Source organism: Oncorhynchus gorbuscha, linkage group LG22, assembly GCF_021184085.1.
Source record: "Oncorhynchus gorbuscha isolate QuinsamMale2020 ecotype Even-year linkage group LG22, OgorEven_v1.0, whole genome shotgun sequence".
Lineage (NCBI taxonomy): Eukaryota > Metazoa > Chordata > Actinopteri > Salmoniformes > Salmonidae > Oncorhynchus > Oncorhynchus gorbuscha.
Genome location: NC_060194.1, coordinates 29435979 through 29458346, shown reverse-complemented (window position 1 = coordinate 29458346; position 22368 = coordinate 29435979). Strand labels below are relative to the sequence as shown.

The 22368-nt window shown below is 39.6% G+C and overlaps 1 protein-coding gene across 8 annotated transcripts in view; it reads right to left on the bottom strand.

Moving 5' to 3' along the window:
* The window catches only part of LOC124009267 (obscurin-like), a 100704-nt gene that overhangs the window by 48557 nt on the left and 29779 nt on the right, over positions 1-22368 (bottom strand). For 4 of the 8 annotated variants that reach the window (XM_046320878.1, XM_046320883.1, XM_046320882.1 and 1 more), the window contains exons 16-32: positions 22023-22298; positions 21666-21938; positions 21286-21552; positions 16457-16726; positions 15955-16224; positions 14981-15250; positions 14757-14869; positions 14455-14608; positions 13997-14158; positions 12715-12819; positions 9571-9840; positions 9102-9368; positions 5866-6132; positions 5431-5697; positions 4713-4979; positions 3152-3418; positions 2435-2701 (exon numbers count right to left, since the gene is read on the bottom strand). In XM_046320878.1, the coding sequence (XP_046176834.1) occupies positions 2435-2701; positions 3152-3418; positions 4713-4979; positions 5431-5697; positions 5866-6132; positions 9102-9368; positions 9571-9840; positions 12715-12819; positions 13997-14158; positions 14455-14608; positions 14757-14869; positions 14981-15250; positions 15955-16224; positions 16457-16726; positions 21286-21552; positions 21666-21938; positions 22023-22298 (4032 nt within the window). Of the gene's footprint in view, positions 1-592; positions 686-906; positions 1009-1697; positions 1773-2434; positions 2702-3151; positions 3419-4712; positions 4980-5430; positions 5698-5865; positions 6133-9101; positions 9369-9570; positions 9841-12714; positions 12820-13996; positions 14159-14454; positions 14609-14756; positions 14870-14980; positions 15251-15954; positions 16225-16456; positions 16727-21285; positions 21553-21665; positions 21939-22022; positions 22299-22368 lie in introns of all 8 variants that reach the window. The other 4 variants (XM_046320884.1, XM_046320879.1, XM_046320881.1 and 1 more) reach the window with 4 other exon arrangements.

The window sequence follows — 22368 nt, the reverse complement described above, 5'->3', positions numbered from 1 at the left end:
GCTTTGGATAAAAGCGTCTGCTAAATGGCATATATTATTATTATTATTATTATTATTACATACACAAATCATGCTCAGTTTTCGCAAGGCTTAAAAATCTCTTTAACCTGTCTCCTTCCCTTCATCTACACTGATTGAAGTGGATTTAACAGTTGACATCAATAAGGGATCATAGCTTTCACCTGGTCAGTCTATGTCATGGAAAGAGCAGGTGTCCTTAATGTTTTGGACACAGTGTATAACTGAACTTCATCAGTTGTCAAGAAAGCAGAAAACTCAATAACACGCGTGACAGCATGAAGATGAATTCATATTACGTCATATAACTAAACATCTTTATAACAGACACACACACTGCCATTAAAACTGAGGGAAGTGAGATAATACTGAGAGGATCACAAGTTGAAACACAGACCCCAAAAATGAGTCACACAGTGCTAAAGCCACAAAGGAACAGATGAACTACTGCTTGTTGGCCTATCTGACTGAAACTATCGACCAGATAAAACAACATAATTACATACAGCAACACCAGAATACAATTGATTTTTTAAATTGCTGTGACAGACAACAGATAGTTCATCTTTCCTACCAGAGGCTTCTACTACGGTCTTCTTCTCTAATGTCTCCTTCTGGGGATCCGTTTTGGGGGTGGCAGGAGCAATAGGGGTCGCTGGCTCCGAGACTATGACAAAACACCATAAAAACTCAACATTCTTTAACTTTACTTCAACAAGTAACCCGAAATGTTATCTACTGTATTCTTTTCTACGGTCTCCTTCTGGGGCTCTGGTTTAGGGCCGGCAGGAACAGCAGGCTTCACAGATATAGCAGAAATCAGAATACCTCAATATTCTACAACTTCCAGAATGAGCTCAACAGAGAACACATCTTATCTTTTCCTACCATGGGCTTCTACTCCTGTCTTCCTTTCTACTGTCTCTTTCTGGGCCTCTTTGGTCTCCTGCTGCTTCTGGGTCTCCTGTTGTTTGTGAGTGACTGGAGGAGCTGGGGGTTTAAACATTTCACTTTAGATCCAACTCTGAGCTGAGTATGCTCACAAAAGCATGCCCTCAAAGGGAAGCAGAGAATCCAAAACAATGTCAGGCTGCTCAAAGCTAAGGTGACAATTGTGCACAGACAAGGTTTACATACACATACAAAACATAGTTGCAACCTGGTTAAGGGTTACTTCTTGACAGATTAACAACAAACTACATCTGGCTAATGAGAATGGTCAGTGCTAACCAGAATCCTCCGGACGTCCCTTTCATAAACCTAAACCCTAACCCCTAGCCTTAACCATAACCATAACCCTTACCTAACCCTAACCTTAAACCGTACCTTAACCATTTTCAATTTCATCTTCAATGGTGTAGGGATGTTCCAAGGATCCCGGAGAGCACTGATCTAGGTAATACACTTGTGTTCCCCGTGGACCGGCTCGTACATAAAGCATCCCCCATTCAGGCTGCAAAGGCATACTTTTCCTCCTTAACAAGCTTTAATGGTGAGCCGTCCTTTGTATATTTGTACTGTCCTAATTTAACCACAAATTTACACCAACATTTTCTGATTTTCCGACAATTTAGGATGTTGCACGCCACATTCAGCCAAGACATAGACACTATAGACGTACCATAAAGACAGAGAATCAAGCAGTAAACCAAACTGTTACTCTCCTTGTCCTTCCCTACCTTCTTCCTTTTTGGCCTTCTCCTTCTGGGGCTCCTCCTGTTTGGGAGTTACTGGAGGAGCTGAATACTTCAGAGCTGCCATAAAACATGCAACTTAGAATATGAAACCTCATAACCAAACCTTTTATGACAAGACTGACCATAACAGAAAAACAGCCAACAGAGGGACGTATCATACAAACTGCCAACAAAGGATGTACCACACAAGTCTCAAATAAATGCATGATAACTGTGAACACCACAAGCCATGAGACAAAGCCTTCCGAACATGTGGACCGACTGCAAACAGAATACAGAGACAAAGATGCCTGCTCAATTTCCTTTCTATGCACAACAAACAGTGGCACAAACAAACCACAAGGAACTTCAAGTACAGCGACATATGCGCTGACTGTAAAAGGACAACGAATACTATCAGCATCATCACCGACATCATCAACAGGACCAAGAAGCAGGACAAACTGCACAGATGACAAGTTAAAGCAGACAGAAAAACTGTTCCCCATGTACACTCCCCTTCCTACCTTGACCCAGTTTGGTCTCCTGCGTCAGAGGCTCTTGATAACCCTAACCCTAACTGTAACCTTGGAAAACAGTTTCTTATCAACATATAGTTTGTTGATAGAATGACCATCTGTAGCACATCTACAGACAGAAAATCCGGACCATCCAAATATAGTTTTACCAAACATATTTAGTGACAAAAGGCACATCTAAATGTATTAACTCTCTCCTACCCTTAATCTTGAGACTGGCTGTCGTCTTCTGTTCTCCACACACACAGCTGTAGTCTCCACTGTCCTCGGGTACTACTTTGCTGATCAGGAGCTCACTCACAGATTCTTTCTGCTTCATCTGGTACTTTTCTCCAGACTTCAGCACCTGTGTTCCCTTCCTCCATTCTACATGGACTCCAGGTTTAGAGAGCTCACAGTGCAGGGTAACACTGCCCCCTTCCTCAGCCTCCTGGCTCGCCAGTTTATATTTGAAGGTCACAGGTTGGGCTGAAAGTCATTCATGGTTTAGTTACGAATGACGACAGTTAACAACCAAAAACTAAAGTCATCCTCACATAGTCAATGAAACAAACTCAAAGCAATAAATGGAACTAAACAGTACTAAAACATTTACATAAACAACAATATAACTCCTTGAATCAAAGCGATATAAACAACGATACACTGACGTAACACTGAAGCAAAGTATCCTTAGACACAAAGACAAAACACAGAGAGACAGACATAACATGGCATTTCACAAAACATGATGAAGTTAACCAACAAATGGACGTCATAATTGACAATGACCGAATACAGATATATTTAAAACCAAAAGTAATCTGCTTGACAATGCACTGAAATTCCATTTGAAATATTACCTACAATTGATCAGAACGTCGGAAGAACACAATTATGCAGTACTGTAAATAGTTATAACATAGATCTGCCCCCTACCCTTAATCTTGAGACTGGCTGTAGTCTTCTGTTCTCCACACACACAGCTGTAGTCTCCACTGTCCTCGGGTACTACTTTGCTGATCAGGAGCTCACTCACAGATTCTTTCTGCTTCATCTGGTACTTTTCTCCAGACTTCAGCACCTGTGTTCCCTTCCTCCATTCTACATGGACTCCAGGTTTAGAGAGCTCACAGTGCAGGGTAACACTGCCCCCTTCCTCAGCCTTCTGGCTCTCCAGCTTGTGTTTGAAGGTCACAGGTTGGGCTGGGGATTCAGATAAAACCATATAAAATACACTGAAAAACAATAACCGCTGATATGAGGCAATCAGACATGAGTTCATCCTCTAAAATCACGAGAATGGCACAGTTCAGAAAGCAGATACTTGAATAATGAAACCAAACACAGAAACAGAGACAGAATGATCACCAGCACACAAAGACTAACAACATGATAATCAACACAATGAAGACAGACAGACTACAAAGATCAAGCTGGACAGAGACAGTTAAGACACAGAGACAGATGAGACACAGAGACAGATGAGACACAGAGACAGATGAGACACAGAGACAGATGAGACACAGAGTCAAAAAAGACACAGAGACAGATAAGACACTGACAGATGAGACACAGAGACAAATAAGACAGAGAAAGATGAGACACAGATACAGATAAGACACAGTCAAATAAGACACAGAGACAGATGAGACACAGAGACAGATGAGACACAGAGACAGATGAGACACAGAGACAGATGAGACACAGAGACAGATGAGACACAGAGACAGATGAGACACAGAGACAGATGAGACACAGAGACAGATGAGACACAGAGACAGATGAGACACAGAGACAGATGAGACACAGAGACAGATGAGACACAGAGACAGATGAGACACAGAGACAGATGAGACACAGAGACAGATGAGACACAGAGACAAATAAGACAGAGAAAGATGAGACACAGATACAGATAAGACACAGAAATAAGACACAGATACAGATAAGACACAGTCACAGATAAGACACAGAGACAGATGAGACACAGAGACAGATGCGACACAGAGACAGATGAGACACAGAGACAGATGAGACACAGAGACAGATGAGACACAGAGACAGATGAGACACAGAGACAGATGAGACACAGAGACAGATGAGACACAGAGACAGATGAGACACAGAGACAGATGAGACACAGAGACAGATGAGACACAGAGACAGATGAGACACAGAGACAGATGAGACACAGAGACAGATGAGACATTGAGAGAGTAATACTAAAATGGGAACATTTCTCAGCTTAAGCACTAGATTTTCAGACAATTCAGAACTTCCTGCTGACAATGAATCATTAAATGTACAAAATGCATCAAAGCCAAGTTGACAACTACGCCAACTCAACACAAATCATAGCCGTTATACCAAACCAACTTCTTTAAAATATTCTGATGAATCACACTTGAAACTTTGATAACGACAGTGACAAAGACGATACAGAACATCTTCAGCGGAACATAAAGTAGCTATTTAATGACACCAATCTGCCCCCTACCCTTAATCTTGAGACTGGCTGTCGTCTTCTGTTCTCCACACACACAGCTGTAGTCTCCACTGTCCTCGGGTACTACTTTGCTGATCAGGAGCTCACTCACAGATTCTTTCTGCTTCATCTGGTACTTTTCTCCAGACTTCAGCACCTGTGTTCCCTTCCTCCATTCTACATGGACTCCAGGTTTAGAGAGCTCACAGTGCAGGGTAACACTGCCCCCTTCCTCAGCCTCCTGGCTCGCCAGTTTATATTTGAAGGTCACAGGTTGGGCTGAAAGTCATTCATGGTTTAGTTACGAATGACGACAGTTAACAACCAAAAACTAAAGTCATCCTCACATAGTCAATGAAACAAACTCAAAGCAATAAATGGAACTAAACAGTACTAAAACATTTACATAAACAACAATATAACTCCTTGGAATCAAAGCGATATAAACAACGATACACTGACGTAACACTGAAGCAAAGTATCCTTAGACACAAAGACAAAACACAGAGAGACAGACATAACATGGCATTTCACAAAACATGATGAAGTTAACCAACAAATGGACGTCATAATTGACAATTACTGAATACAGATATATTTAAAACCAAAAGTAATCTGCTTGACAATCCACTAAAATTCCATTTGAAATATTACCTACAATTGATCAGAACGTCGGAAGAACACAATTATGCAGTACTGTAAATAGTTATAACATAGATCTGCCCCCTACCCTTAATCTTGAGACTGGCTGTAGTCTTCTGTTCTCCACACACACAGCTGTAGTCTCCACTGTCCTCGGGTACTACTTTGCTGATCAGGAGCTCACTCACAGATTCTTTCTGCTTCATCTGGTACTTTTCTCCAGACTTCAGCACCTGTGTTCCCTTCCTCCATTCTACATGGACTCCAGGTTTAGAGAGCTCACAGTGCAGGGTAACACTGCCCCCTTCCTCAGCCTCCTGGCTCGCCAGTTTGTGTTTGAAGGTCACAGGTAACGCTGACAAACAATTGATTTAAATATGAAATTATTCTGTATATACAGTCCACTAACTACACACATTTTTGCTTCCAACACATGAGCTTACACATATCAATTAAGACTGACTGACTCCTTGTAAACAAGACCTCCCCAACATTCCCATTGACCAAGAACATGTACCCATACCATTGACGTTTATAGTCGCTGTGGTCCTCTGGTCTCCACACTCACAGGAGTACTCTCCACTGTCTTCAACATTCAGATGTTTTATCTGAAGCTCACAGCAGGCATCTTTTTGCTTCATCTCATATTTGTTTCCAGCTTTGAGATTCTCAGTGCCTTTCTTCCACTGAACCTTGGCTCCAGGTTTGGCTAACACACAGCAGAGAGTAGCATTCTCTCCTTCCGTGGCCTGCTGGTTCTTCAGCTTCTGTTTAAAGCTGGCAGGCAATGCTGGAAAAAGACGAACATGCCCAACTTCATTAAAAAGTAGGCTAAATCATTTTCTCTGCAATCTTCAGATGTAATGGAAGGGCATAAAAATCAAAATTGTGGAGAAGAATGGGTAGTGGACAATGATTCCGATGCTTTTATTGCTGTCCTTTGGAACCTAAATATGATTCCAATGATTGGGTTATTCAATGAAACAGATGACATGTTAACTGAAGATAGTTATCAAACCAGTACATGGAATGAACATGGTGTTCACAACTGGTCACCACCACAAAATGAAATCCTTCCAAAGTGCACAAAGGATCAGCAGCATACAGAGAAATACATTTGTGGAGCTTTTGTATCACTTATGCAGCATAACTTTGCATTGAGGCGCATATCTGTACATTAACAATATTCAGAATAGTTTCAAGATAGGAATAATGTCTTAGTTTATATCCCTGCAGAATTTACCAAGACACAATATAAACATTGTCCAAACCTTTGATGTAAAACTGAGCCTATATGGTAAAAAAATAAGCTGTTCTTGCCATAATATGGACTTGGTCTTTTACCAAATAATCTTCTGTATACTACCCCTACCTTGTCATACCACAACTGACTGGCTCAATTGCATTAAGAAGTAAAGAAATTCCACAAATTAACAAGGCACACCTGTTAATTGAAATGCATTCCAGGTGACTACCTCATGAAGCTGGTTGAGATAATGCCAAGAGTTTGTAAATCTGTCATCAAGGCAAAGGGTGGCTACTTTGAAGAATATCAAATATCAAATATATTTTGATTTGTTCAAAACTTTTTTTTGGTTACATCATGATTCCATATGTGTTATATTATAGTGTTGATGTCTTCACTATTATTATACAATGTAGAAAATAATACAAATAAAGAAAAACTTTAAATGAGTAGATGTGTCGAAACTTTTGACTGGTATTGTACTGTATCTATTTTTTACATAGACATTTGTTAACTGTCTAGGTAGAGTGAGCAAATAAACTGGACAACTAAGAATCTACAGATCAGGGATGCCTCTATTCATCAAGTATGCATCCTTTAAGAATAAAATCTTTCGGTCTTTATTCTTTAACCTCCATCATGGATTCAAATACATCATGCACTTCCCATGAGGATTGGAGACCCAAAGACGAGAGAATGATTAAAACCTCCTGTGGGACGCTAGTGCAGAGCGCCAAATTCAAATAAATTACTATAAAAATGGAACTTTCATGAAATCACACATGCAATACACCAAATTAAAGCTACACTTGTTGTAAATCCAGCCAACGTGTCAGATTTCAAAAAGGCTTTACGGCGAAAGCAAATGATGCCATTATCTGAGGACAGCACCCCAGCAAACAAACACAGACAATCATATTTCAACCCTCCAGGCGCGACACAAAATGCAGAAATAAAGATATAATTCATGCCTTACCTTTGACGAGCTTCTTCTGTTGGCACTCCAATATGTCCCATAAACATCACAAATGGTCCTTTTGTTTGATTAATTCAGTCGATATATATCCAAAATGTCCATTTACTTGGAGCGTTTGATCCAGAAAAACACAGGTTCTAACTCGCACAAATTGCCTACAAAATTTCTCATAAGTTACCTGTAGGCTTTGTCCAAACATTTCAAACTAATTTCCTAATACAACTTTAGGTATTTGTTTACGTAAATAATCGATCAAATTTAAGATGGAATTAACTGTGTTCAATACCGGAGGACCTAAAGCTGACCTGCTTTTCAGGTCAGGCGCTTCTATCAAAGAGTACATTTCTCTCTACCCTCGTTCTGAACAGTGCTACTTCTTCATTTCTCAAAGGAAAAACCTCAACCAATTCCTAAATACTGTTGACATCCAGTGGAAGCAATAGGAACTGCGCGAAAGTCCCTTAGAAATCTGGATTCCCAATTCCCAAAAATAATCTGAATGGTTTGTCCTCGGGGTTTCACCCGCCAAATAAGTTCTGTTATACTCACAGACATGATTCAAACAGTTTTAGAAACTTCAGAGTGTTTTCCATCCAGATCTACTAATAATATGCATATCTTAGCTTCTGGGCCTGAGTAGAAGGCAGTTTACTTTGGACATGCTTTTCACCTGGATGTGAAAATACTGCCCCCTATCCCAAAGAAGTTTTAACAAGACCAACGCAGACCGATACAGAATGGTTGACTGAGATCGAAGACACCAGCGGTGGTCACTTATGAAATTTGATAAATTGTGAATTTCACAATGCACACTGCAACGACGAGTCTAGATGAACGTTAAAAGTCAAGCAAGTTGAGGGGGCTGGGCTGCAGGGGTTTGGTCTAGGCACCACCGCACCTGATGGGTCAGGTCAGGCGGGCTTACAAGGCACCTAAACATGGCAGAGTCCCCCTCAAAACTCTCAACGTCCTGGGGTGACTCTACTATGAGCACTGTCTGACCTGGATGGAACACATCCAGGTCAAATGCTGCTCTGAGCATAATGTATTTATTGTCCACCAACCAGCATGGGAATAGACAGTAAGAAGGAATGATCTCCCAAATGTTTAAAAATGAAGCAAAGCAAAGGGACATGAATTACGCTCAGTCAATACTGTTGCATCGTATGAATGTTGTAATAATCGGCATGTCTGCTCAAGAAGACAAGCAGGGGAGTCAATCTTACTAGATGTCACAATGTCAGCTCTGATAAACCCCAACCAAACTATGACTCATATGACCTCAAGTAATATTCAAGTTCTGATCTTTAAACGTTGGCAGAGGTGATTCACATCACTCACAAAACATTTTCAGGAAAGAATCCAAATTCTCAACACGAATTAAAAGCTCTGTGCCCTGCTATGCACAGCAGTCAGCACGTCAGCAAAGCTCTTTCATTTACAGCGGGTGTAATTCCTAAATAAAAAAAGTTATTAACATATTAATGTGCAACACCATAATTTCAGATAAAGACACATATATAGGCCAAGGTCTTACCTTTGACTGTCACCTTAGCCGTCATCTTGGCGGTGCCCACGTCACAGGTGTAAGTTCCACTGTCTTTCTCCTCCAGCTGTTTAATGGTAAGTGTGAGAACAGTCTCCTTTTGGGTCATCTCGCAGCGGCCCCCGGCCTTCAGCTCTATGCCTCCCTTGGACCAGGTGGCCTTGGAGGCAGGCTGGGCCGTCTCACACTGTAGGGTCACTGAACCCTTTTCTTCCGCCTCACTGTCCTTCAGCTCCTTGGTAAACTTGTGGACTGGCTCTGAGGAAAGGGACATTCCGGTAAGAGCACAGCAGAAGGCATTGAGGTAGGAGAGGCAGCGCTATTATTTCGTGTTATTTAACATTAAAAAGGAGTCATAGTTGAAAAGTGGTAGTTCACGGTCAATGATACCTGAATATCCAGTAAACAAGAACAACAAAAACAACTGAAGGTGTCTGTGAAAGGAACTTGTCAGACTTACCTTTGATCACCAGCTTGGCCTTAGTAGTTGCTCCTCCGATGACCTCACAACTATATTCTCCAGAGTCCTGGACAGTGACGCTGTGGACGGTCAACTTCATGACCCTCTCCTCTTTGCTGATGTTATACTTCTCACTCTTCCTGATGTCCTTCCCATCCTTGGCCCACTGGACGGAGGTGCTGGGCTGTGTGACCTCACAGGTAAACACAGCATCCTCCCCTGAGACAACGCTGACGCTCTGCAGCTCCCGTGACACAGATTGGGCTTTGCCTGAAATAAAGGACATTTATATTACCTTTGTTTTAATTCTGAGGATGGCTCAATTCCCTTCCAATTACAGAAACAAGCTCAGAAATTGGTTAATTTTATTAATTTCTCCCAATGGTCTACATATCCAATTGAAAATGATAACCTCAGGGATCAGTTGATCGACGTTTCAAAACAATGAATGCTAAAAGCCCTGCAGATTGATGTTAGAGCCTCAACTGGTACAGATGTCTGACCTTCAACAGCTAGGGTAGTCTTGGAGTTCAGGTTCTTGATGTTGAAAACCACCTCACCAGTATCGGCTGGTGTCACGTCCTTGATAACCAGCATGTGTTTGCAACTTGTACTGGAGACCTGGAAGCGTCCTCCATTTGCCACAGTCTGGCCATTCAAGGTCCAGGCACACTTGTCAGTGCTCTCCCATGATAGAATACACTGAAAGCTACATGTCTCTCCCTCCATCGCCTCCACAGACTTCAACTGCTTGATGATACCTGTGCTCAGGTCTACGTAAAGGGTGGGGAGAGGATCTTTGTTTCAAGGACCTGATGACAAAATTGCAGTAGAGGCTTCAGCGCACTATACTCATTTGTTCGCAACTTATGCTGCTTCGTCAAACACACCTCTCACAGTGACCTTTGACTTGGAAAGCTCAGTTCCCAGGTCACATCTATAATCACATGCGTCTTCCTTGGTAACGGCTTTGACGATCAGACCCCGGCTTTGACGTACTTAGGCCCAGCGGTCGGGACCGTACCAGCTTTCCTCCAGGTGGGGGAGACTCTGGGCTTGGATGCCTCACACGTCAGGGTGATCATACCTTTCACTTCTCCTACCACCTCATCCAGAGACTTGAGGAACACTGCACGCTTTTCTGGAGGAATCCAAATGGAGAGCATCCACACAACCACCAGTCAAAGATATTCTTTAGTCCCACTTCTACACTACAATATTTTGACTTGGAATCAGACTAGGTCACGAGTCCTTACCTTTGACCTTTAGGGTCACAGCCTCCTTAACCTTCCTGACCTTGAAGGTGATGGTGCCCCTTTCCTCAGGTGCAAGGTTCTTGAGTGTGAGCGTGTGCATTTTGCCCACCTGAGTGATGGTGTTGACTTCATTTGAGAAGAGTACTTTGTCATTGAGCAGCCAATGCACCTCCTCATCAGCGTAGTTGATCTCACAGGTGAACACTGCATCACTGTCCTCATCCAACTCAGTGTCCACCAGGTGCTTGGTGATCTTTCCGAACTGCGATAAACCACAGCACACATCATCATTGTACCATGGATTTGGTTTAAATTAAGAGGATGGAATCTCATTTGAACCATCAATGCAAAGCAAATAGCATTGAAGTCAAATCAACACCAAAAAGCAATACAAAACATACACTCTACAGTGAGAGTGGCTTTGGTCTCGGCAGCAGTCGACTGACAGCGGTACTCCCCAGTGTCTTCCTCAGTCAGCTTCTGTATGGTCCGCTTAGCCCACACAGCGTCCTGTTTCAGGCTGTACTTGTCTGATGTCGCCAGGAGGGTTTGGCCTTTGAACCAGCTCACCTCTTTGGGTGCGGTGGAGAACTTGGAGCTTAGCGTGGCTGAGCCCTTCTCTTTGGTTGTCACATCCTTAATGGGCTCTACAACCTCAAGAAGGCGCTCTGTAGTCGAGACAATAAGACGTGCAAACAGCTCTGATCATAGGCAAGTCATGTAACATGGTCCTAACCCAGTTTTGGTTGTAATCTGGTTGTAACAACGTCATTTCAGCCAGTTATACCCACTGGGAATATGGTGTTCTGTGTGAGGAGAAGCCTCTGACCTTTGACAGTGACCTGGGCCACAGACTTGCTCTTGCTCTTGCCAGCACTGAACTGGACAGGTCCTGTCATGGAGGCATTGGTCTTCTTGAAGGTGAGACGGTGCATGGAGCCCTCCTTCTCCAAGTCAGCAATGTCCTGCATGGCCACACCATTTAGGATCCACTTGGGGTGCTTGACTGAGTTGATGTTTATCTCCACCTCGAAGAAGGCAGCAAAGGGCTCGGTCACTTCCACTGCACTTAGCTCCCGTACGATGCTGATGGCCTGCTCTAGAGGGACCATAGATACCGAGAGTATAGGTCTAACTTGAGACAGAAGCACTCTTAATTACACTCTTTAGGGATATTATGAGTGCTATTTCCATTAATTCACTCACTGACGGGTAATCCTCAATAGGGGTCAGTAAGCCAAAGAAAACATCTCCCTGTGCAATTCATTTCCACGGGCTACCCTAAGGAACAGGGATTTCTCCTGTGCTGTCCTCCATCTACTCCAACGTCCTGAGGGGCTCGGATAGTCACTGCATGACCTTTTCACTCCTGGCCTGGTACAGAGGGCTCTCCATAAGCAACATGAGAGCAAGCTCCCGAGGATGGTCAGGTCACCCTAGGATCTGGGTCCCGTGGTTCAGGTTTCCAGAGGATGTAAAACAACGGTATATCAAGAAAAGACTGCACCATGGATTTCCCGGGAAACAACTCACAACCTCTACATATTCTTAGGGTTCATCTTGCCCTCTGGCCAGGGATACAAAACACCAACATTTCAGAATAAAAGAGGCAATCCCCACAGACATCTGGCTGCTGAACCAAAATAAACCTCAGGACAATAACTCTGAGGACACAGAGGACAGACTAACTAGATTTTAGTTATGGTTAGAGCACTGAATTCACCATTGGTATGTTTAATAAGTGTTAGTGAATTCTGTGGATTTGTTGTGTATATTGTGAAGACCTGAACATCATTAATTTAACAAAGGTATTATATCATATGGCATATTGTGACGTATATAGCATTCTATGAGGAATTCATGCTGGAAATGGACTTTGTTTCTTTACCTTTCACTGTCAGTTTGGCCGTTGAAGAGGCCTTTTCAGCTGTGAATTTAATCTCCGCCACGTCTTCTGGTGTCACCGATTTAATCAGCAGCACATAGATTTTACCTTTAATTGAAAGAGGGCAATTTATAAGAACAGTACAGAATGGTAAAACACAGAAATAGTACATTAGACCTAATTAATCAATGATGGCTAATAATTCAAAAGCTGATGCATGAGCGTCTATTACTAAAATGTATGAGTGTCTTTTACTAAAATGTATGAGTGTCTATTACTAAAATGTATGAGTGTCTTTGACTAAAATGTATGAGTGTCTATTAATAAAATGTATGAGTGTCTATTACTAAAATATATGAGTGTCTAGTAATAAAATGTATGAGTGTCTATTAATAAAATGTATGAGTGTCTATTACTAAAATGTATGAGTGTCTATTACTAAAATGTATGAGTGTCTAGTAATAAAATGTATGAGTGTCTATTAATAAAATGTATGAGTGTCTATTACTAAAATGTATGAGTGTCTATTAATAAAATGTATGAGTGTCTATTACTAAAATATATGAGTGTCTAGTAATAAAATGTATGAGTGTCTATTAATAAAATGTATGAGTGTCTATTAATAAAATGTATGAGTGTCTATTAATAAAATGTATGAGTGTCTATTAATAAAATGTATGAGTGTCTATTACTAAAATATATGAGTGTCTATTACTAAAATATATGAGTGTCTAGTCATAAAATGTATGAGTGTCTATTAATAAAATGTATGAGTGTCTATTACTAAAATGTATGAGTGTCTATTAATAAAATGTATGAGTGTCTATTACTAAAATATATGAGTGTCTAGTAATAAAATGTATGAGTGTCTATTACTAAAATATGTGAGTGTCTATTACTAAAATATATGAGTGTCTAGTCATAAAATGTATGAGTGTCTATTAATAAAATGTATGAGTGTCTATTACTAAAATATATGAGTGTCTATTACTAAAATATATGAGTGTCTAGTCATAAAATGTATGAGTGTCTATTAATAAAATGTATGAGTGTCTATTACTAAAATGTATGAGTGTCTATTAATAAAATGTATGAGTGTCTATTACTAAAATATATGAGTGTCTATTAATAAAATGTATGAGTGTCTATTACTAAAATATATGAGTGTCTATTAATAAAATATATGAGTGTCTATTAATAAAATATAATATATGAGAGTCTATTGCTAAAATGGACATCTAAACATATACTTGGAAAGAATTCTAAATGTGTGTATCCTCCTCACCCTCTTGTCTCATCTTGATATTGTCACCGACTTTGAGTTTGGTGTCACCTTTGAACCACTGGCAGGCCACTTCATCGTGAGAGATCTCACACATGAATGATGCACTCTCCTTCTCCATCACCTCCACATCCTCCAGCTTCTTCACTATCTTAATGTCTCGGGCTTTGGGGGAGAATCACAAGAGACCATTAAAAGAGACATCAGAGAGCCTTCAACACATCTAATGCTGAATGGAATAGGGCCATTCTTTTCCATTTATTTATAGTTATATATCTGGTAAGAAGGATGCCTATTATTTGAAATTGAGACATGTACTATTTTACCAACCTGTAAGTACATCTATCATTGACAAGCCTATACAATCATCATTGGATTGTATTATACGGTCATTATCATTGGATCGCATAATATACCATGTATCATGTTGTATCATAAGAATAACATGTAGGGACTCATACCATGTACAGTGAGTTTGGCTGATGTATTGTCGTCAGACGTTCGACAAACGTATGTGCCCTCATCCTCTTTGGAACATTTATGGATGAGGAGGCTACGTGTGCGACCCTGGGAGTGGATGCCAAAGTTCTTTCCTGGTTTTAGTTCCGTATCACCCTAGGGAACATTGACATTTTAGTACAAATGATTACTTCACTTTGTATACACAATTATGCTAAGTAAATTGCTGACATTGAACATTTTCTCGTTTTGCACGACTGGATGTTCGAGTTCTATGATTTACCACTAGATTATGTTTTCTCACCTTGAACCACTTGACCTCAGTATTGGTTCTGGACACCTCACACTCAAGTGTTGCCTTCTCCTTCTCTGGAGCTTTGACATCCTCCATGGGCCTAGAGATCATGGCAGCAGGTTCTGTATGAGCCACAATGCAAAAAGGTACAGTATTTAAATAAGAGGTGCCACTTCAAATAACACTCAACTTGATGAATAGCTTAATGTTGGACAAAAATTGAGATAACCTACCTGCAACAATGAGCTTGCCAGAAGACTTGACCCCTTCCGCTTGGAAGACAATCGTTCCTGCGTCCTCCATCTTGAGTTGGGACAGTGTAAGGGCATGCTTCTTTCCAAGGGCCGTGATGCGACAGTTGGACCCTGCCTTGAGCTTGGCTCCGCTCCTGGTCCAGGAACCCTCCACGTCAGCTTGACTGAGCTCCACCTCCAGGGTCACTGTCTCCTTCTCATTGGCCTTGACCTCGGCCAGCAGGCCCTTCACCACCTCAATCTTCTGCACTGTGAAATACAGATAGAGGGAATATTTAGGTGTGTTGGAATATGCTAAATGTTTAGGTTATAAAGAATCATCGCTAAGTGTCCTGTACATCTCTTTTCGGCACTGAAACTAGATATAAATAGTCTGGGGCTACAGAGTTGCGCAGCGGTCTAAGGCGTTGCATCTCAGTGCTAGAGGCGTCACTACAGACCCTGGTTCAATTCCAGGCTGTATCACAACCGGCGCACAATTGGCCCAGCATCATCCGGGTTAGGGTTTGTCCGGGGTAGGCTGTCATTGTAAATAAGAATTTGTTCTTAACTGACTTGCCGAGTTAAAAAAGGTACAAAAATATATATATATAACAAATATATATAAATATATAACAAAATAAACATCTGTGTGGAGAATAAATGAATGTACAAACTGCATGTCAGATTAGGAAATACTGTCTGTGCTTAACTAAGATCACTAGATCACTATTTATACATAATCATAAAACTACAGCATCTGTAAATAGGACATAGTCTTACTTGGGAGGTAGGTAGTCTAGTGCTTAAGAGCGTTCGGCCAGTAACCGAAAGGTCGCTGGATCGAATCACCGAGCACACTAGGTGAAAATTCTGTCGATGTCCCTTTGAACAAGGCACTTAACCCTCATTTCTACTGTAAGTCACTCAGGATAAGAACGCCTGCTAAATGACTACAATATAAATGTACTTACCATCCACCGTGAGTTTGGCCTGGGTCTTATCATCCAGAGTTTCACAGGAGTAGTAGCCGCGGTCAGCGGTAGTTACACTCTTAAAGACCAGGGTCTGCTTGGCCCCGTCCACCCTGATGTCCATGTTGCCTCCGGGCTGCAGCACCACGCTGTTCTTCATCCACCTGACCTCTTTAGAGGGTCTACTAAGCTCCACCTCCAGCTTCACTCCCTTCTGATCCTCTACCGTCGTCACGTTCTGCAGCTTTTTCTTGAACATCACCGGCTCCACTGTCAGGGTACAAAGAAAACACAGATATTACAACTCCTTCGTGATAACTGTAGCCCTTCTAAGCTAAAATGCTTAAAAGGCTTATACATTTTTGTAAACAATGGCTATAATTGTGTATCAGTCAATCAAAACAATCTGATGATAATACAGAACAGAAGTATATCCACTGGAAATTAGCTCAGATATTATATCATATACTAAGTGTTAAAGTGAATAGAGGTTGGTTCTTACGTTGCACTTGGAGGGTAGCGCTGCAGGTTTTGCCCTCAGCTGCCATGCTGATCTCCCCAGCATCCTCCTGACTGACTGACGTGATGGTGAGGGAGTGGCTGGTGGCCCTGTGCTCAATCTTATACTTGGGCCCAGCAGTGATTGGCACGTTGTTGCGGAACCATTTTACTTTGACGTCTGCTGGGGTGACACTACACTTGAAGATGACATCTTTCCCTTCCACTGCAACGATGCTGCTCAGCTTGGAAGTCAGATTCACCAGTCTGGGGGCTGAAAAGTTCATAATGGAAAAGATTATCTGGAGACACTTAATTAGACTCAGGCACAAAGAAAATGAGTTAATATTGAAATACATGGGTTAATATCTAGAATGTTTGACGATATGTCTGTAACTATGTTGTATATGTCTGTAACTATGTTGTATATGTCTGTAACTATGTTGTATATGTCTGTAACTATGTTGTATATGACTGTAACTATGTTGTATATGTCTGTAACTATGTTGTACAGGCATGTAACTATTTTGTATATGTCTGTAACTATGTTGTATATGTCTGTAACTATGTTGTATATGTCTGTAACTATGTTGTATATGTCTGTAACTATGTTGTATATGTCCGTAACTATGTTGTATACGTCTAACTATGTTGTATATGTCTGTAACTATGTTGTATATGTATGTAACTGTGTTGTATATGTCTGTAACTATGTTGTATATGTCTGTAACTATGTTGTATATGTCTGTAACTATTTTGTATATGTCTGTAACTATTTTGTATATGTCTGTAACTATGTTGTATATGTCTGTAACTGTGTTGTATATGTATGTAACTGTGTTTTATATGTATGTAGCTATGTTGTATTTGTTTGTAACTATGCTGTACAGGTCAGGTCTGTAACTATGTTGTATATGTCTGTAACTATGTTGTATGTGTCTGTAACTATGTTGTATATGTCTGTAACTGTGTTGTATATGTCTGTAACTATGTTGTATACATCTAACTATGTTGTATATGTCTGTAACTATGTTGTATATGTCTAACTATGTTGTATATGTCTGTAACTATGTTGTACAGGTCTGTAACTATGTTCTATATGTCTGTAACCATGTTGTATATGTCTGTAACTGTGTTGTATATGTCTGTAACTATGGTGTATATGTCTGTAACTATGTTGTATATGTCTGTAACTATGTTGTATACGTCTAACTATGTTGTATATGTCTGTAACTATGTTGTACAGGTCTGTAACTATGTTCTATATGTCTGTAACCATGTTGTATATGTCTGTAACTGTGTTGTATATGTCTGTAACTATGGTGTATATGTCTGTAACTATGTTGTATATGTCTGTAACTATGTTGTATATGTCTGTAACTATGTTGTATATGTCTGTAACTATGTTGTATATGTCTAACTATGTTGTATACGTCTGTAACTATGTTGTATACATCTAACTATGTTGTATATGTCTGTAACTATGTTGTATATGTCTGTAACTATGTTGTATATGTCTGTAACTATGTTGTATATGTCTGTAACTATGTTGTATATGTCTGTAACTATGTTGTATATGTCTGTAACCATGTTGTATATGTCTGTAACTGTTGTTGTCTGTAACTGTGTTGTATGTCTGTAACTATGGTGTATATGTCTGTAACTATGTTGTATATGTCTGTAACTATGTTGTATACGTCTAACTATGTTGTATATGTCTGTAACTATGTTGTACAGGTATGTAACTATGTTGCACAGGTCTGTAACTATGTTGTATATGTCTGTAACTATGTTGTATACGTCTAACTATGTTGTATATGTCTGTAACTATGTTGCATATGTCTGTAACTATGTTGTATATGTCTGTAACTATGTTGTATGTATCTGTAACTATGTTGTATATGTCTGTAACTATGTTGTATATGTCTGTAACTATGTTGTATATGTCTAACTATGTTGTATATGTCTGTAACTATGTTGTACAGGTCTGTAACTATGTTCTATATGTCTGTAACCATGTTGTATATGTCTGTAACTGTGTTGTATATGTCTGTAACTATGTTGTATGTGTCTGTAACTATGTTGTATATGTCTGTAACTGTGTTGTATATGTCTGTAACTATGTTGTATACATCTAACTATGTTGTACAGGTCTGTAACTATGTTCTATATGTCTGTAACCATGTTGTATATGTCTGTAACTGTGTTGTATATGTCTGTAACTATGGTGTATATGTCTGTAACTATGTTGTATATGTCTGTAACTATGTTGTATACGTCTAACTATGTTGTATATGTCTGTAACTATGTTGTACAGGTCTGTAACTATGTTGTACAGGTCTGTAACTATGTTGTATATGTCTGTAACTATGTTGTATACGTCTAACTATGTTGTATATGTCTGTAACTATGTTGCATATGTCTGTAACCATGTTGTATATGTCTGTAACTATGTTGTATGTATCTGTAACTATGTTGTATATGTCTGTAACTATGTTGTATATGTCTGTAACTATGTTGTATACGTCTAACTATGTTGTATATGTCTGTAACTATGTTGCATATGTCTGTAACTATGTTGTATATGTCTGTAACTGTGTTGTATATGTCTGTAACTATGTTGTATACATCTAACTATGTTGTATATGTCTGTAACTATGTTGTATATGTCTAACTATGTTGTATATGTCTGTAACTATGTTGTACAGGTCTGTAACTATGTTCTATATGTCTGTAACCATGTTGTATATGTCTGTAACTGTGTTGTATATGTCTGTAACTATGGTGTATATGTCTGTAACTATGTTGTATATGTCTGTAACTATGTTGTATACGTCTAACTATGTTGTATATGTCTGTAACTATGTTGTATATGTCTAACAATGTTGTATATGTCTGTAACTATGTTGTATATGTCTGTAACTATGTTGTATATGTCTGTAACCATGTTGTATATGTCTGTAACTGTGTTGTATATGTCTGTAACTATGGTGTATATGTCTGTAACTATGTTGTATATGTCTGTAACTATGGTGTATACGTCTAACTATGTTGTATATGTCTGTAACTATGTTGTACAGGTATGTAACTATGTTGCACAGGTCTGTAACTATGTTGTATATGTCTGTAACTATGTTGTATACGTCTAACTATGTTGTATATGTCTGTAACTATGTTGCATATGTCTGTAACTATGTTGTATATGTCTGTAACTATGTTGTATGTATCTGTAACTATGTTGTATATGTCTGTAACTATGTTGTATATGTCTGTAACTATGTTGTATATGTCTAACTATGTTGTATATGTCTGTAACTATGTTGTACAGGTCTGTAACTATGTTCTATATGTCTGTAACCATGTTGTATATGTCTGTAACTGTGTTGTATATGTCTGTAACTATGTTGTATATGTCTGTAACTATGTTGTATGTGTCTGTAACTATGTTGTATATGTCTGTAACTATGTTGTATATGTCTGTAACTGTGTTGTATATGTCTGTAACTATGTTGTATACATCTAACTATGTTGTACAGGTCTGTAACTATGTTCTATATGTCTGTAACCATGTTGTATATGTCTGTAACTGTGTTGTATATGTCTGTAACTATGGTGTATATGTCTGTAACTATGGTGTATATGTCTGTAACTATGTTGTATACGTCTAACTATGTTGTATATGTCTGTAACTATGTTGTACAGGTCTGTAACTATGTTGTACAGGTCTGTAACTATGTTGTATATGTCTGTAACTATGTTGTATACGTCTAACTATGTTGTATATGTCTGTAACTATGTTGCATATGTCTGTAACCATGTTGTATATGTCTGTAACTATGTTGTATGTATCTGTAACTATGTTGTATATGTCTGTAACTATGTTGTATATGTCTGTAACTATGTTGTATACGTCTAACTATGTTGTATATGTCTGTAACTATGTTGCATATGTCTGTAACTATGTTGTATATGTCTGTAACTGTGTTGTATATGTCTGTAACTATGTTGTATACATCTAACTATGTTGTATATGTCTGTAACTATGTTGTATATGTCTAACTATGTTGTATATGTCTGTAACTATGTTGTACAGGTCTGTAACTATGTTCTATATGTCTGTAACCATGTTGTATATGTCTGTAACTGTGTTGTATATGTCTGTAACTATGGTGTATATGTCTGTAACTATGTTGTATATGTCTGTAACTATGTTGTATACGTCTAACTATGTTGTATATGTCTGTAACTATGTTGTACAGGTCTGTAACTATGTTGTATACGTCTAACTATGTTGTATATGTCTGTAACTATGTTGTATATGTCTGTAACTATGTTGCATATGTCTGTAACTATGTTGTATATGTCTGTAACTATGTTGTATATGTCTGTAACTATGTTGCATATGTCTGTAACTATGTTGCATATGTCTGTAACTATGTTGCATATGTCTGTAACTATGTTGCATATGTCTGTAACTATGTTATAAATGTCTGTAACTATGTTATAAATGTCTGTAACTACATTGTATATGTCTGGAACTATGTTGTATATGTCTGGAACTATGTTGTATATGTCTGTAAACTATGATACTCATGTCTGTAACTATGTTATATATATATCTCTAACTATGCTATATATGTCTGTAACTATATTGTACATGTCTGTAACTACGTTGTATATGTCTGTAACTCTGTTGTACAGGTCTGTAACTGTGTTGTATATATCTCTAACTATGATGTATATCTCTTTAACTATGTTGTTTATGTCTGTAACTATATGCTGCAGTAATGAGTGACCAAGTGTTAAATCTAATGAAAGTAAAGCCTCAGCTACCATTGGTGGAGACCTTGGCAGAGGTCTTATCATCTTTGCATTCACAGATGTACTCTCCCTCATCCTCTTTGGTCATTCCTGTTATGGTAAGGACCCGCTTGGCACTGTCAGCGCTGACACAGAACCTGCCACCGGGTTTGACCTCACGACTGTTGTGGCGCCAGAGTACGTCCCCTGAGGCTTGGTTCAGTTCACAGGTCAGGGTCAGTGTAACACCCAGCTCTGTGGCTACAGGCTGCAACTGCACCACAAACTTCAGCGGTGTATCTGAGAGGAAACATGGACAGAACTTCATTAACTACATTTTATATGCACGCTCTTATGTCAGTATTGACTGTACACGCCAATCAATTGTTCTGATGAATGAATTGCCAACTAACGTTTGACTTGAACTTTGAACTCAAGCTTGTCATCATCAGTGTGGCAAGAGTAGGTGCCACTGTCTTTGACTTCGGTGGACTTCACAATCAGGGTACGAGAATGTCCCTCTCTCTTCATCTCATATTTAGTGCCTTCCTTCAACTCTACTCCATCCCTGAACCACTTAACACTGGCACTCTCCGAAGTCAGCTCAGTGGTCAAAACAATCTTCTCACTTGCTTGAACACTGCATATATCCTTCACTGCAGTCTTCTTAAACTTGGCAGAGGATTCTAGAGAAAAAATAAGACATGTTAGCATAGTGATGATAGTGCTGGGTATAACAAATACGGTTGAATGAGTCAATGACATCATACCTGTCACCTGTATCTTAAAGGCCAGCTTCTCTGCTCCAACCTCACAGGTGTACTGTCCAGCATCCTTCTTCTCCACCTTCTCTATCACCAGCTGACGAGTCTTGCCCTTTGTCTCCATGGAGACTGTCTTACTGGAAGCCAGCAGTTTGCCATCCTTGTACCATTTCACCTCTGTCTTGGTATCTGACACATCACAGCTCAGAGTGGCTTTCTGGGAGAGAGTAGCTTTCACCTCCTTCTTTACAGACTCCTTGTTGGTGAAAGCTGCTTGAATCTCTGAAGGAGAAATGATGACATGCCACAGTGGAATTAGAACCCCTTCATTCAGGGATGAACACAAAGCAAA